This window comes from Boleophthalmus pectinirostris, unplaced genomic scaffold (assembly GCF_026225935.1).
Source record: "Boleophthalmus pectinirostris isolate CB_2022bp ecotype Guang Dong unplaced genomic scaffold, ASM2622593v1 HiC_scaffold_17, whole genome shotgun sequence".
Taxonomy (NCBI): Eukaryota; Metazoa; Chordata; class Actinopteri; order Gobiiformes; family Gobiidae; genus Boleophthalmus; species Boleophthalmus pectinirostris.
This window is the reverse complement of record NW_026571115.1, coordinates 31,039,535-31,054,668: the sequence shown is the minus strand read 5'-3', so window position 1 is coordinate 31,054,668 and position 15,134 is coordinate 31,039,535. Positions and strand designations below refer to the sequence as shown.

At 41.0% G+C, this 15,134-nt stretch overlaps 1 protein-coding gene across 1 annotated transcript in view; it reads left to right on the top strand.

Moving 5' to 3' along the window:
- spag9a (sperm associated antigen 9a) overlaps positions 1-12,317 on the top strand; it is a 55,991-nt gene extending 43,674 nt beyond the window's left edge. The window contains 12 exon segments of the mRNA XM_055152887.1: positions 600-786; positions 1,831-2,049; positions 2,445-2,649; positions 2,867-2,980; positions 3,206-3,286; positions 3,366-3,433; positions 3,920-4,071; positions 5,505-5,676; positions 8,999-9,112; positions 10,299-10,472; positions 10,575-10,712; positions 11,932-12,317. Coding sequence (XP_055008862.1) covers positions 600-786; positions 1,831-2,049; positions 2,445-2,649; positions 2,867-2,980; positions 3,206-3,286; positions 3,366-3,433; positions 3,920-4,071; positions 5,505-5,676; positions 8,999-9,112; positions 10,299-10,472; positions 10,575-10,712; positions 11,932-12,047 — 1,740 coding nt within the window. The 3' untranslated portion in view covers positions 12,048-12,317.
- Positions 12,318-15,134: the final 2,817 nt, after the last annotated feature.

Here is a 15,134-nt window from a genome sequence, read left to right as displayed (position 1 = left end):
GCAAGTTGTAGTAATAACAATAGAACAGAGAACAACTGACTAAACAGATGTCTGGTATGTTCACGTAAGAATAAACAGAACATCATAAGTTGACCAAACTCTTGATCTCACTCCAAATCACAAAATCCTCCATCATCCAAAATTCTTCATCCTCAGTGTCACTTCTGAGCAATTCCGCCCACTCTACCTTAATCTATCTTTTAGACCGCAATTAGCTTTTTTGTTTTCTTCATTGCAGTTTGAGTGTCCTCTGCTTTTCGCCAGTCCCTCACAAGTTTCTTGCTCACTCCAAACTTTGTTTCTACCGCTCGATTACTGTTTTCGACTGCAGATTTCACTACTTTTAGGAGGACAGAGGCTCTTTCTGCAGGAGACATGTGCAGTAGAGCGAAGTGACAGTGGTACAGGAGTTATAAGAGCAGCAGATACTGACAGACAAGACTAGAGCCTCTCGTGGCTTCAGTGTGAAAATAACGAACATGTGAAATTATCTGTTTTAATATATAAGTTGCAGGACAACCTATACCATGAAAAAAGTGCCACTTATAGTCTGAAAGATACGGTACCTGCGTCCTTCATATGTGATGTTGTCTCTGTAGGACCCAGAGAAGGTGGAGCCTGAGCGGGACCTTGTGGCCCAGGACGAGCTGTCGAGTCGGGTGTGGGTCTGCACCAGCACTCACTCCTCCACCAAAGTCATGGTCCTGGACGCCACACAGCCCGCGGACATCCTGGACTCCTTCTACGCCTGTAACACTCACGTGCTCTGCATCGCCAGTGTGCCAGGTAAGAAGCCGAGAGAGTAGCCTCAGATTCTACAAACAATGAACAGCAAAACGTTCTGTTATTTATTAGAAGACTTCATGTGAATTGGGATGCGTTGGTAAAAAATAGCTGGAAAGGATGTTTCTTCTGCTGATATCCTGGTTGGGTCTCTAAATTTCTAAATTGTAATACTGCTTTTTGACCTCTATGAGCATGGTGCCCCCTGGTGTTGGCAAGTTCCTATAGTAAGAGAATGTGCGGTGAAATCTGAATTTCTCAAATTGAATTTTTTTTTTTACCCGAAATTTGGTAACTTTGGTTTTTTTTAATCAGAATTTCTCAACTTAAATTTTCTCTGTCTGAATTAAAGATGCTGAAAAATACTGTAAAATCATACCAACCTATCACATGTTAATGCTTTTTTTTTCCAGTTATTTCCATTTCAACAATTTTGTATTCAAGCTATTTCATTCATCATGAAATATTCAAATTCAAAACTTCTGGCACATCTGTACTAGCCAGGCTGGCGCCACCTAGTGCCTCTGTTCAATTTCATTTTTCTCCAGTGACTATGTCAGGAATAAGAATACACTAATAAAGTAGACGTTTTGCAAAAACCTCGGAAGTGCAAGTTCGGGCACCAGCCAATCAGCGAAGAGCCATATATTCTGTGTTGTCAACGATTCCCGAGATCGAGGATTTAAAGCCGGAACAAAGAGAATGTTTGGTGAATTTTATCAAGGGGAAAGACGTTATTGCCCTTTTTCCTACAGGATTTGGGAAAAGCTTAATATACCAGTTAACGGCACAATACATAACGACCAAATAGCAGTGATATTTTGATTGAATATTTTGATCAGTTTCTGCATGTTTAATTAATCCTCTATTGCCCTGTATTTAGGGCGCAGAAAATCACCCCTTATCTCCTCCCACTTTTCTGTACTTGGCTTTAAAATGTGTAAATTATAACATAATGATCCGTAGGTGTCAGAGATTATAACTATAGCAAACACAAGCGCAGTATGTTTTCCAGATTTATTCACCACTACAGTGTTGGACTTTCAGGAGTGTTGGAGACAGACTTCCCGGCCGGAGAGGAGGTTCCCCAGGACGTGGACGGCGGTCAGGCTGGAGATGGGGTGAGCTTAGCGGGCAGCGTGGCCAGTGTGGGCTCCGCGGGCAGCGACGGCACTCTGGCTGCGGAGGGAACCACGGCAGTACCACAGACCGCAGGGGCCAGAGGGAGCGAGCAGCCCACAGAACACAGCGGCGTCTCGACATCAGGTCAGGTCTAAAAATAAAAATAAAACCTTTTTGTAAATTATCACACATTTTTGGGTCAAAGTTGCCTAGTCAGATTTAGTTTTTGACTGGCAGAAATAAATGTCATTGTCATAAGGTGAATAACTTTTTTAACTTCTGATGGATATTTTGCAAAACTTTTATCTTGAAAACTTGCATTCTTACTGTGAGCGTGGTTGCCTCTCCACAGATCTGACTTGTAACTTGGCCTAGTGCTTGTCTATTTGGAGATAGATCAGTTGAATGCCATAGCCACAGTAGGCACGTCCAAGTATCAGAACTAAAAAAAAAAATTATATTGACAGATGATTTCAATGGCAAATTTAGCAGGCTGGGTTTGGCTGATCTGACGCTTTGTTTCTCATTTTCTCGCCCAGTGGAGCTCTCCAGGGAGACGAGCCCGACTGAAGACACGGCAGAGGAGGCCACAGAAGCTACAGAGGCCAACGCCGGTGTGGGCGAGGAGGAGGGCGAGGGCCAGCAGGGGGCAGAGCAGAGCCAGCCGGGCATCTACACCGAGCACGTTTTCACAGACCCTCTGGGCATGGAGCGTGAAGCCACCCCCACCCCTCCAGAACACAGGTGAGGGATGGGCTGTGGTGTGAGGGTGGGGCTCAACAGTCTAAAGAGGACTAGTTCAAATTAAGAGAAATGTTGCTGACATGATGGTAGCGATTTGATGGTGGAATTGGTTGGAAAGAAAAACTAAATTATTACATAGCCTTATAACAAAAAAGTGAACACAAGCTCTTCTGGCAGATAGAGGTTTTACATTCCTATGACGCTTGTGTTTCCACAGGGACCCGGGGTCAGAGGTGACGTCTTTACCAGAGCCGTCAGAGGCCCCTGATGCAGAGGTGCTGAGGATGAGCAGTGCTCTGCCGACCATGTGGCTGGGAGCGCAGAACGGATGGTGAGTATGAGGATATGACATGGCATATGACATGGAGCGCACTGATACCAACACTCCTAAAGGGGCTGCCAGAGATAACAGGTGGTTTGGTCTGCTGCAGAGCTCTTCAAAAATATTATTTGAGCAAATTGTAAAATCTTTACAAAAGTAGTTTGTGAAGCACTGCTTCAGGGGAGACACTTCTGTTGTCATGTATCATGTATTAACAGTTGTTCTCCTCTTCAGTCTGTACGTTCATTCGTCTGTGGCGCGGTGGAGGAAGTGTCTACATGCCATCAAACTAAAGGACTCCATTCTTGGCATAGTGTGAGTATTTTGTATATTTTTTTACTAAAGTACTGCACATCCATTTTGTATTTATTTATAAAATGCATATTTGTTGCAGCCACGTTAAAGGACGAGTGCTTGTAGCTTTGGCAGACGGGACATTAGCCATTTTCCACAGAAATATTGGTATGTACTTTTATTTACTATATACATGTATAACTATACATTTTTATGACAGTATTGTAAATCTCACATGATGTTTTGTGAAAGGGTAGAGCAGTTAAGGTATTTATAAAATTATTCTGACTAGTTAAGTACAATTATTTGCTTATGTCAGTGTTTTTTTTTTTAGATTTCTTTAATTTATTATTTTCCCTAATTTTTGCTTCTCTAACATGAAGCAAAGGTCTATTTTGTGCTATGCTGTTTGACTTCCCATTCTGTGTATTGTAAAAGCCAGAATATTATTATCAACACTGAATTTGCAAGAACCTTAAGAACCTTACTCAAGAAGTAACTAGTACTAGATTAACTGGGAAAACCAATCAAACCAATAAGTTATTTAAAAAAGGTTCCAAATAAAGCATTACCATCAACACTGGTTATTAGAGATCAAAGATATTTCTGGTTTTGTACAGTGAGTGAATACATCTGTTGTTGTTGTTGACTCAGCTGACGGCCAGTGGGACCTGACTAACTACCACCTGCTGGACCTGGGGCGGCCTCATCACTCCATCCGCTGCATCAGTGTGGTGCACGACGCCGTGTGGTGTGGATACAGGAACAAGATCTACGTCATCCAGCCCAAAGCCATGAGGATAGAGGTATTGACAGGCAATCTCTTTAAATACACGTACACCGTGCACTCGCATTTGTGAAATGAATGAAAATGAAATGAAATGTAAAGTATTGGTTTCTCATAGACCTTTTTTTTTTTTTTTAAATCAGTTTAAAAAAAATACTGTATTTTTCGGACTATAAGGCACACTTAAAATCCTTTTAATTTTCTCAAAAATCGACAGTGCACTTTATAATCCGGTGCTCAAAAATCTGTCAAAATGTTTTAATACAACTTTGGTAAACTACAACGCCGCACTGTTTCATGGATTGTCAGAGCATTACAGCTACCTTATTCCTCACGGAGTAAATCTGACAGAAGCTGACCGCATCAGCGCACAAGGAACGAGCTGTTTTTTCAGCACTTACAGTTTATGCAAATTAGCCATGTGGTTTTAAGTTTCGTTTCTGTAAAACGTAAACAAATGTGCACAAAGCTGCATTAAACACATTATTACTCAATGTATATTTGAGTCCTCCTCGTGGGAAATAAAAAAACAAACTTAAATGATCCAACCACATTCACATTCATAATCCACATTCACCAAGACAGGGAGGCAACGCCGGGCGAGTTACGTCACGATCTGCTAATGGATCGTGGACGCCTGGACTAAGGGATCAGTCTCAAGTGTCGTCTGTTTGTTTCGCTTAATGCGCCTTATAATCCGGTGCATCTTATGTATGAAAATAGACAAGACATGTTTGTATTTTAGTTTATCTGCACATACTTAAGATGAAGTGGAGCAAAGATAATGCTTGAATAAATCCTCTATATGTCAAGGTAAAATTCTTTATAGTAGAGGAGTGTCAGTGCATTTTAATTATGGATGCACCGATTCAACTTTCAGTTCTGATACAAATTTGGATACTATACCTTTAAGTATTTGCCCATAACCGATATCAGCCAATACCAGTGCAGAGACTGAAAACAGCAATTATTTCCCAACAACTAAAACAAAATAAGACTAAACTGATTCAAATGTGTTATGTAGCTGTTATTTATCCCCACGACAGCTTTGTATAAATACAAATTCAAATATTCTGAGACTTTCTGGGCTGACTATGACCTGTAAATTGTCCTATTACATCAGTTTATAGGCAGGATTTCAACTTAACCGATATTTGGAAGCTGATATCAGAGTCAGTGTCAGCTCTGATATCCAATAGCAGTATCAGATAGATAATTTGAATACAAAACTCATTGGTATCGGACGGATATTGCGATACTTGCCATAGTATCAGATCGAAACAAAAATCACTGGTATTGCCCATCACTGTTACGTTCTGATACTGATACAGATTTGGCTTATGTGTAAAAACTGTATTCAAATTATGATGACACTAATCACTATAGATTCACGTTCATGCAGAATCAAGTTATTTTGTGATTAAATGTGTCATCTCCCTGTGTTCTGAGCAGAAGTGTTTCGATGCACACCCGCGGAAGGAGAGCCAGGTGCGGCAGCTGGCCTGGGTGGGGGAGGGCATCTGGGTTTCCATCCGTCTGGACTCCACGCTGCGCCTGTTCCACGCACACACCTACCAGCACCTGCAGGACGTGGACATCGAGCCCTACGTCAGCAAGATGTTGGGTAAGAAACGGCATGGATTTTTAGATGCTGAATTAGAATGGCAGGTTCTCTAATGGGGTAAACGCACAAATGGATATGAGTTTCTCACGTTGAGACAAATAAAAACATAAGAATATATAAGGGGGATATATGAAAGGGAGTATTTTTGCTCTTATATCTGCAAATCTTTTATTTAAGTAACCAAACTGACTATTTCTACCACTAAAACTATATTTTAACATATTTTTCGGGCTATTAGACGCGCTCTTAAGCCTCCAACTCTATCAAAAAACGACCGCGCGCCCCATAATCCAGAGCGACCTATACACGAATCCACTCGGGTGTCCCAGCACGACGTCAGTAAACTGTAAAGCCGCACCACCCGCAGAACACGCAAACACACACGGAGCAGACAGCGACCACGCAGAGAAAAACACCCACAGACACACTCATCACTCCACGCCGACGAGGAACGAACCGAAAAAGCGAGTGCAATGTGCCACTTCTAGACACAACTGAACAACTGAGTCACTGCGAACACGCCGACAATCCGTTGGTCCCAGACAGCACCCTCCCTACACGCCACAACTGAACAAAGCCCAGAGTCACCGTGAACGACCACAAACAAACAAAACCACTCACCCATCCAACTGTTGTGTTTCGTTTAAAGTCTGGTGCGGTTATTTGTGAAAAAAGTTCAAAAATAGACCATTTAATGATGATGCACCTTATAATCCAGAGCGCCTAATAGCCCAGAAAATATGGTTCATAACCTGAAATTTATTAAGTTTGATTTGGTAGCGTTTGATATGTACATTGTTTCTGCCGTGTAAACCTGATTACAGTTAAAAATAATTCTAGGATTACAAACCAAGAACAATAGAGAACTGAACCTGGTCTAATCCTGGCGCCACCTAGTGCCTCCGCTCAATTTAATTTCTCTCCAGAGATTACGTCAGGAATCGGAATACACTAGACGATTTGCAAGAACCCCGGAAGTTGTAGACTGCACACCGGCCAATCAGCGAAGAGCTGTGAAGCCATGACGTCAAACTGAAGCGTCTGTCTGGGTCCCTTTTGTGGAACAGCACAACAGTAAACAAAGCGTCGAGATGGATGTAGACGAAGACAGACATTCTGTGTTGGCAACGATTCCAGAGATTGAGGATTTAAAGCCGTAACAAAGAGAATGTTTTGTGAATTTTATGAAGGGGAAAGACGTTATTGTCCTTATTCCTACGGGATTTGGCACATTACATACGTCACGACGAAATAGCAGTGACTGGTTAAATGAAAAAAGTACCCGCCTACTGTCGAGCGAACGAATCCTAATGCTGCGAGGTCAGGCAAGTCTAATCCAGGGATAAAGTCTAAATCAGCCGCTGCACCCACTGGTCTGGTTTGGATCTCACGAGCTTTCTGATTCCTACATACCTGTAACAATGTTTATCAACACAGATCAGATCTACAGGATTTTTGTTTATCTCAAGCAAGTCTCTGGTGGACGTCTGGGGTTCACAGAGTCGTATACAGTCCCTGACAAAAGTCTTGTCGCTTATCCATTTTGTAGAAACAAAAACTTATAACCTGACTTTAAATTAATCGATTGGTTTTAGAAATGTCTCATATGAAGCTAAAACCCTCCCAAATTATGCTCAATATACTAAAATAAATTTGCTTCACTGAAGAAAGATTGATCATTTAATGAACACAGAAAGGGCAGATTTTGGCAAGACAAAAGTCTTGTTGTCTTGTCATATGATGCACCCAATCCTAGATTACAGCCTCACCTGTGATCAGTTACTGATCAATCAATTAGTGGGTTGTGTATAAAAAGAAGCCCAGCACACCAGACCTTCACATCAACTGCAACTTGACCTCTGACAACATGCCTAAGATCCACCCTGAGACCAAAGCCTTAATTATCAAGAGGCTGAAGACCAGATCCACTGCTGAGGTGGTGACACCTTCAATGTGTCTCAGCGTCAAGTACAAAGAATAAGAAAAAGATCTGAAATGACTGGAGATGTTTTTGACAAGCCCAGGTCCAGTAGACGCCACAAGACAACTGCTCGGAGGACCGTTTGATTCAAAAATCCAAGGCCCCTTTTCCACTGCAGCAGACTCCACCAGACCTGGTCAACTCTCAAGTCCCTGTGTCAACTAGAACAGTTTGTAGAATTCTGTCTCGAAATGACCTCCATGGTCGAATCAGTGCACAGAAACCAGCACTAAACAAAAGGCAATTAAAAAACCGTGTGGCATTTGCCAAGGCCCACAGCCTGCTAAAAGGATGGACACTGGAAAAGTGGCAGAAGGTGGATTTCTCAGATGAATCCTCGGATGAATTACATCACAGCCGCCGTAAATATTGCAGGAGACCAAGATTCACCCAGAAAACAGTTAAGTTTGGTGGCGGAAAAATCCTGGTCTGGGGTTCCATCCAGTATGGGGGTGTGCGAGACATTTGCAGGGTGGAAGGCAAATATCAATAGCCTAAAATATCAAGAAGTATTAGCTCCTCTTACATTCCCAACCATAAAAGGGGTCAAATTTTGCAGCAGGATGGTGCTCCATCGCATACTTCTATCTCTACATCAAAGTTTCTCAAGGTGAAGAAGATCAAGGTGCTCCAGGACTGACCAGCCCAGTCACCAGACATGAACATCATTGAGCATGTCTGGGGTAGAATGAAAGAGGAAGCATGGAAGGCAAAACCAAAGAATCTTGATGAACTCTGGGAGGCATGTAAGACGCTTTCTTTGCTATTCCTGATGACTTCATCAACAAATTGGATGAATCATTGTCGAATCGCATGAATGCGTCCTTCAAGCTCATGGAATCATACAAGATATTAAATATGGATCTCACAGCACCACTACTTCATTCACTGATGTTATGCAACATATTTTTGTATTTGAAGTAAATTATTTGTTCAATTTTCTGTAGGCGACAAGACTTTTGTCTTGCCAAAATCTGACCTTTCTGTGTTCATTAAATGATCAATCTTTCTTCAGTGAAGCAAATTTATTTTAGTATATTGAGCATAATTTGGGAGGGTTTTAGCTTCATATGAGACATTTCTAAAACCAATCGATTAATTTAAAGTCAGGTTATAAGCTTTTGTTTCTACAAAATGGATAAGCGACAAGACTTTTGTCAGGGACTGTAGTTTGAGTGTATTATTGACCTTGGTTACATTATGTTTTGTCTCCCTCAACAAAAAACTTCAAAATCCTCCTACAAAATAAATTGATGATAAAATAAATCTACAGGAATGACATTTACACACATGCACATATGCTGTACGTAGTTCCTGATGGTGTATGTGTGTGTGTTGTAGGCACGGGCAGACTGGGCTTCTCCTTCGTCAGGATCACAGCTCTGGTGGTCTCCTGCAGCAGGCTCTGGGTGGGCACAGGCAACGGAGTCATCATCTCCATCCCTCTGTCTGAAGGTAACTTTACTCTCTGTTCAACGTCACTTGTGTTGAGTTATTGAAATGGAGATAAGGTCACAACACAGAACCTCCAAACAAGTTGAGGTTTTTCTCTACAGGTTCACTTTGGGGTGTAAACAAGGTGTGAACACGCATGGATATGAAGTGCTTATTAGTGGGCTTAGTAGTACATTTGCATCGACTGTAACGTCTGTGTGAATACATGCTCCAAAACGCATAAAGTGTTCATGGACCGTAGAAACAGAAGCCCAAATGGAAGCAACTAGTTAAACATTATAAGATGCACATATTCTTCAAATTACAGTGACTCATTTCCTGTATCACCACATGATAAGTGTTTTCTGTTTGAGAGAAGAACTCGGCATAAATATACAGGGTTTGTGTGTTAAACATGTTAGAATGAAACAAAACACAACTCTAGGTCTGTTTGAGATGAGATGAGGAGTCCTGCACCGGGTCACTGGGCAAATAGTTGCAGAAAAGGGCAAGTTTTCATGTTCTGGAATTGTACAGGTGGGTCAAATGAATGACGAACAGGAAAAAAATACTTTGGAAACAAGTGCCATTTCCCAGTCTTTTCCAGGAACGATGAACCAGGCTGAGAGACTTTAGTTTTTTATTACATAAAATCATCAGCGGAGGTAATCGGCACTGGCGCCTGTGCTCCTGGTTTAGTCCTTGTTTAATCCTGGTTTAATCTTGGTTCAGTCTGGGCTTAGTCCTGGTCCAGTCCTGGTATAGTCCTGGCGATTGGCTCGGCGGTTGCGCTGTGTATATATTTATACTAATGACACTGGTTCAGTCCTGGTTTGGTTTAGACCTGGTGATCAGCTCTGCGGTTTGCGGCGTGTATATATTTATAATCCTCTAATGACACGGTGTAGGTTCAGTCCTGGTTTAGTCCTGGACTATTGGACTGTTGGACTAATGGGCTGACCCCGATTTATCACAGGCTCGAGCGGGTAACGGGTGAAATGCTAATGGTTCTGGGCGGGTGCGGATTTAACTTTGATATAAACACGGATTAACAGGCGGATGTGGTGCTGTACGGCGCGGGTGTGGGCGGGTTTCGTGCAGGACTGGACCCCGTGCGGGACTTTGACCAACACTATAACACAGATCATAAAATGGCGTGACACGGGCCCTTTAACTAATTGCTTCACCACTCTCCTGCTTCTCTCAGCGAACCAGAGCGCATCAGTGCCAAACCGTCCTGGAGGGGCGGTGCGTGTTTACAGTGACGAGGGCACAGAGGGGGCGGGGCCTGGCGCCTCTGTACCGTACTGCTCCATGGCACACGCCCAGCTCTGTTTCCACGGACACAGGGACGCAGTCAAGTTCTTTGTCACCGTGCCAGGTAAAATCACATACTACTGCTGTATGTCAAATCGCCAGTTATATACTACAATATCTGTCTATCTTATCTTATGTCTTGCTTGTGGTGCTCGTGTGTTGCCAGGTCAGGCAGTGCCCCCTCCTGGTAGCGCAGACTCAGGATCAGACGACCCTCCCTCCGAATCCTCCGACACAAACTCCTCGGAGCCTAAAACATATCTGGTGATGAGCGGAGGAGAGGGCTACATCGACTTCAGAATGGGTACGTTCTGAACAGGAAAAGAGACACCATTTATTATACTAGTGTAGTATTTATGGCTGGTAGTGATAAGAAGCAAAGAGTCAACAACAAAATGAAAATTGTGTTTCCCTGAAATATTTAAAGGGGACATATGATGCTTGAGTCTTGAGCTATCTAAAGTATTTTTCCGGAGTACAAATTACACCAGTGAAAAAATGCATAATGAAGAAGAAAGAGACCAGGAATCGACATTTCATCTTGAAAATCAAGTTCTAGTAATAACAATAGAACAGAACAACAGGCTGTTAACGTCGCATATGAACAGTTCTTCAGATAAATATAGTATAAACAACAGAACAGAACAAGTTTACCAAGCTCTCCTTCTCACTCCAAATCACTAAATCCATTCAATTCTTCATCCTCGGTGTCACTTCTGAGCAACTCCGCGACCTCCAGAGGCAAACGGGGCACCACTTCCTCTTCTGTGTAGCTGTCAGACTCAGCATCAGTTCCAGTTAGAATTATTCAGACCTTTCGGAATCCCGACAGGATGGTTTCGGTGTCACTGAAATCCAGGATTTGTCGATCCATCCAGTGACTTCAGGAAAGTTGCATGTCGCACCCTCCCGGTGTCACAAGTCTCTTGCTCACTCCAAACTTTCTTTGGCTGAATATTTCACTACTTGCAGCTTGTAATCTGCAAAATATGATTTTTTGGGGGGGCATTTGTGTTCAGTCTTCTCAGTCGTCTTTATAAGTTTGTTTAAATGTTAAATTGTTCAGTGCAGAAGTAATGGTGCGATCGACTGACATGATACAGACAGGACAGAGGCTCTTTCTGCAGGAGACATGCGCAGTAGAGTGAAGTGACAGTGGTACAGGAGGAACAGGAGCAGCAGATACTGACACACAAGACTAGAGCGTCTCATGGCTTCAGTGTGAAAATTTTAATATATTAGTCACACAGGAATATAAGTTGCAGAAAACACCCAAACCATGAAAAAAGTGCAACTTATAGTCCAAAAAATACGGTACATGTTTCTCTATCCTCCTTTACATGTGTGGTTATAAATGTATTCTCCAATCTTAAAATTTTTCAGTTTTATAGTTTATTGTCAATTCAAGTAAATATTGTTTGAAAAATGCAAATGTTTTTTTTTTTTTTACACATTTCAACCATTGGTGAATATAGTGCATGTTCCTCTATCCTTCTTTACGTTTCTTGTTGTTTTGTGTCCAGGCGACGAGGGCAGCGACCTGGACGGCGCCTCAGACCTGAGTCCCGGTCAGTCGGTCCCCCCCAAGTCCGAACGCAGTCACCTGATCGTGTGGCAGGTCTCCTCCGCACACCACTGACCACGTGCCAATGAGCAATACGGCTCTCTCTCTCTCTCTGACTCCGCCCAACGAACTACCAACCCTCCACCCGCCCGCGCATGTCCGTCTCCGCCCTCCTCCTTTTATCCCTAATGCCTGTCTAGTCCACTACTTTGTAAGATATATTTTTAGTTTTGTACAGTGGATTCCTTGGTTTTATTTGGAGAAGTACACTGAAAAAAATGAAAATTGTACATGAGTTAAAAATACTTGATTTTTTCCCTTTAATTTATTTATCTAGATTTGAGGGTTTTTTTTTCTAAGTTTTAATAAGTTATCTTGTTGGATCTAGAATGTTTCATGAATTCAACAGAATCCAGATTTGTGTTATTTTTGACAAGTTTCAAGATTCATTTGCATATTCATCATTATATTTTTTTAAGGCTAGATTTGAGTAATTTTGATGAAATTATTATTTAGATCTGAATCTAGATTTTGGTCATTTGTATTAATTTACATACTGAATCTATAATATTTCATGAATTTAAAATAATCTATGTTCGCGTTTTTTGTTTTTACCAGGTTTGATTAATTTACTTTACTTGGATCTAAAACTTTAGCTTTAAAAAATCATGAAATGTTAAAGTAAAAGTTTAGATAAATTTAAATGTTGGATCTAGAATATTTCAAGATTTTTTAAAGCCTATATCTGAGTCATTTTGACAAGCAAAGGACAAATTTAATCTAAAATCTTCGCTTTAAAAATCATGAAATGTTAAAGTAAAAGTTCAAATAAATTTAATTGTTGGATCTATATATTTCAAGATTTTTTTAAAAGCCTAGACTTGAATAATTTTTACAAGCAAAAGAAAAATGTATGTAAATCTTATCTTTAAAAAAATCATGAAATGTTAAAGTAAAAGTTCAGATAAATTTAAATGTTGGATCTAAAATATTTCAAGACTTTTTTAAAGCCTTAGATTTGAGTAATTTTGACAAGCAAAAGAAAAAAATAATTCTGTCAACTGGGGGCGACAGTAGCTCAGTTTGTCCACTGATCTGAAGGTTGGTGGTTTGAATCTCGCTCTCGACATAAACGTCATTAGTTGAGTGGTCAGATTCCAGCTCCCACAGATGAATGCTGTCGTTGTGTCCTTGGGCAAGGCACTTAACCCACCTCACAAGCGCTCTGAGTGTCTTGAAGATGGAAATGCGCTGTATAAAAATGCGACCGTTTACCATTTAACGGGACAAAACTTTTTTTTTTGAGTGAAGACGTTTTGCAGCTCATCCAAACGACTTTGTGTCTAGTTGACAGAATTAAATTTCCTTTTGCTGCGGATCACGATAAAGGCATTTCTCAGACATCTTTCTAATTCTGACAAGTTTTGACTTCATAACATTTTTAAAGTCTCAATTTTAGTGAGTTTAATATTTAAATTTATTTCATTTTTATCATATATTAAACTGACATTATTGACTGATTTATCAATTCTCGAAATAAATAGATTTTAAGTAAGTTTTTTTTGCTAAATGAATTTCGTTTTTTCAAATCTACTCAAGAATTCAAGTCGTTTTTAACTCATGTCGATGTTCATTGTTTACCGTGTATGTGTATTTTATGAAGCTATAGGTTGCTTGTTAAAAAGCAGGTGCACTCATGAAAAAAAAACGCGAGCAAAATTTGAAAAAGTGATGTAAAAAGAAGGGATCCCGAGAAAGAAAATGGAGCTATATTTTGTATTACACACTAACGGAACATTTGTAATCATGAAGTGAGCATACGTGTGTGTACTGTTTTCACAACCCACTACGTTCTACTATATCGCCATGACAACCCTGATATGACTGAATAATTGTGTGGTTTTTTACATATTAGCAGAGTATATTGCACGAACAAATGGTTAAAGATGCAACTACACTGCAAAAATAAGTGTCTCTAAATGATGACGTTGAATTAAGAATTGTAGGTTGACTTAAATGCCCAAGTGTGTGAACTAAATGTGTTTTGCCCAAGTACAGATTTATTGTATATGAGCAGCTCAAAGGTCAAAATAAGTCCGCTGTGTGCTTTCTGTGTATAATACATGCTTCATGGTCATCGCGCAATGCATACTGGGAAGGATCCTCTGAAAAAGTGAGCATCAAATCACCATGTTTGTTTTCCCAGTGGGATGTGTCTATTGTCAAAGCCGATCTTTTCTAGTCTTTTGAAACATATCACTTTTGTTTCTGGTTCTGATATTGTCATATTTTAGTTTTGGGATTCGGACATCGTAGTTGTGTGGTTGTTGGGTTTACTAACAGTGGAAAACGGCTCGAGAAATGGGCTTTGGAAGTTTGCGAACTCCATAAATGCAAAAGGGAATCAGATGTGTGCGACTGCAAACCTCCGTTCAAACTGTTTCCCTTCCCAACGGAATTGAAAAATAGTGAAAGGTGAAGGCGATGGGCAGGATTGATCCACAGGAAGGACCAAAAAAAAATCATCCCAAGTTTGCAGCGAACATTTTGTAAGTGGAGAACCATCAAAGCAAAATCCAGATCCCTCGCTCCACCTTGGTTACGAATTTAAAAAGTCAGTGCAAAAGGGAAAGGCACCAGCTGTTTTCCAAGAAACACCTTCCACTGCAAAGAGACCAAGACGTGATGTTGCTGTAAAACTACAAGAACGAGAAAGTGCGAGCTCAGTCTGTTTGTCTTCTGTACCTCTCGCTTAACAAACAGGATCACCGCTTTGTTGTCACTCCACATACAAAATGTTCGCTGTAAACTCGGGATGATTTCTTAGGCAGCCAAAGGTTTCCTTTTTCGTCCTTCCCGTGGATCAATACTGCCCATCTCCTTCGCCTTTCACTATTTTTCAATTCCGTTGGGAAGGGAAACAGTTTGAACGGAGGTTTGCAGTCACACACATCTGATTCCCTTTTGCATTTATGGAGTTCGTAAACTTCCGAAGCCCGTTTTCCGTTGTTAGGACATCCAACAACCACACCATTACGATGTCCGAATCCCAAAACTAAAATATGACGATATCAGAACCAGAAAAAAAAGCGATATGGTCCAAAAGATTTGAAAAGATCGACTTTGTCAATAGACGCATCCCACTGGTAAAACAAACATGGC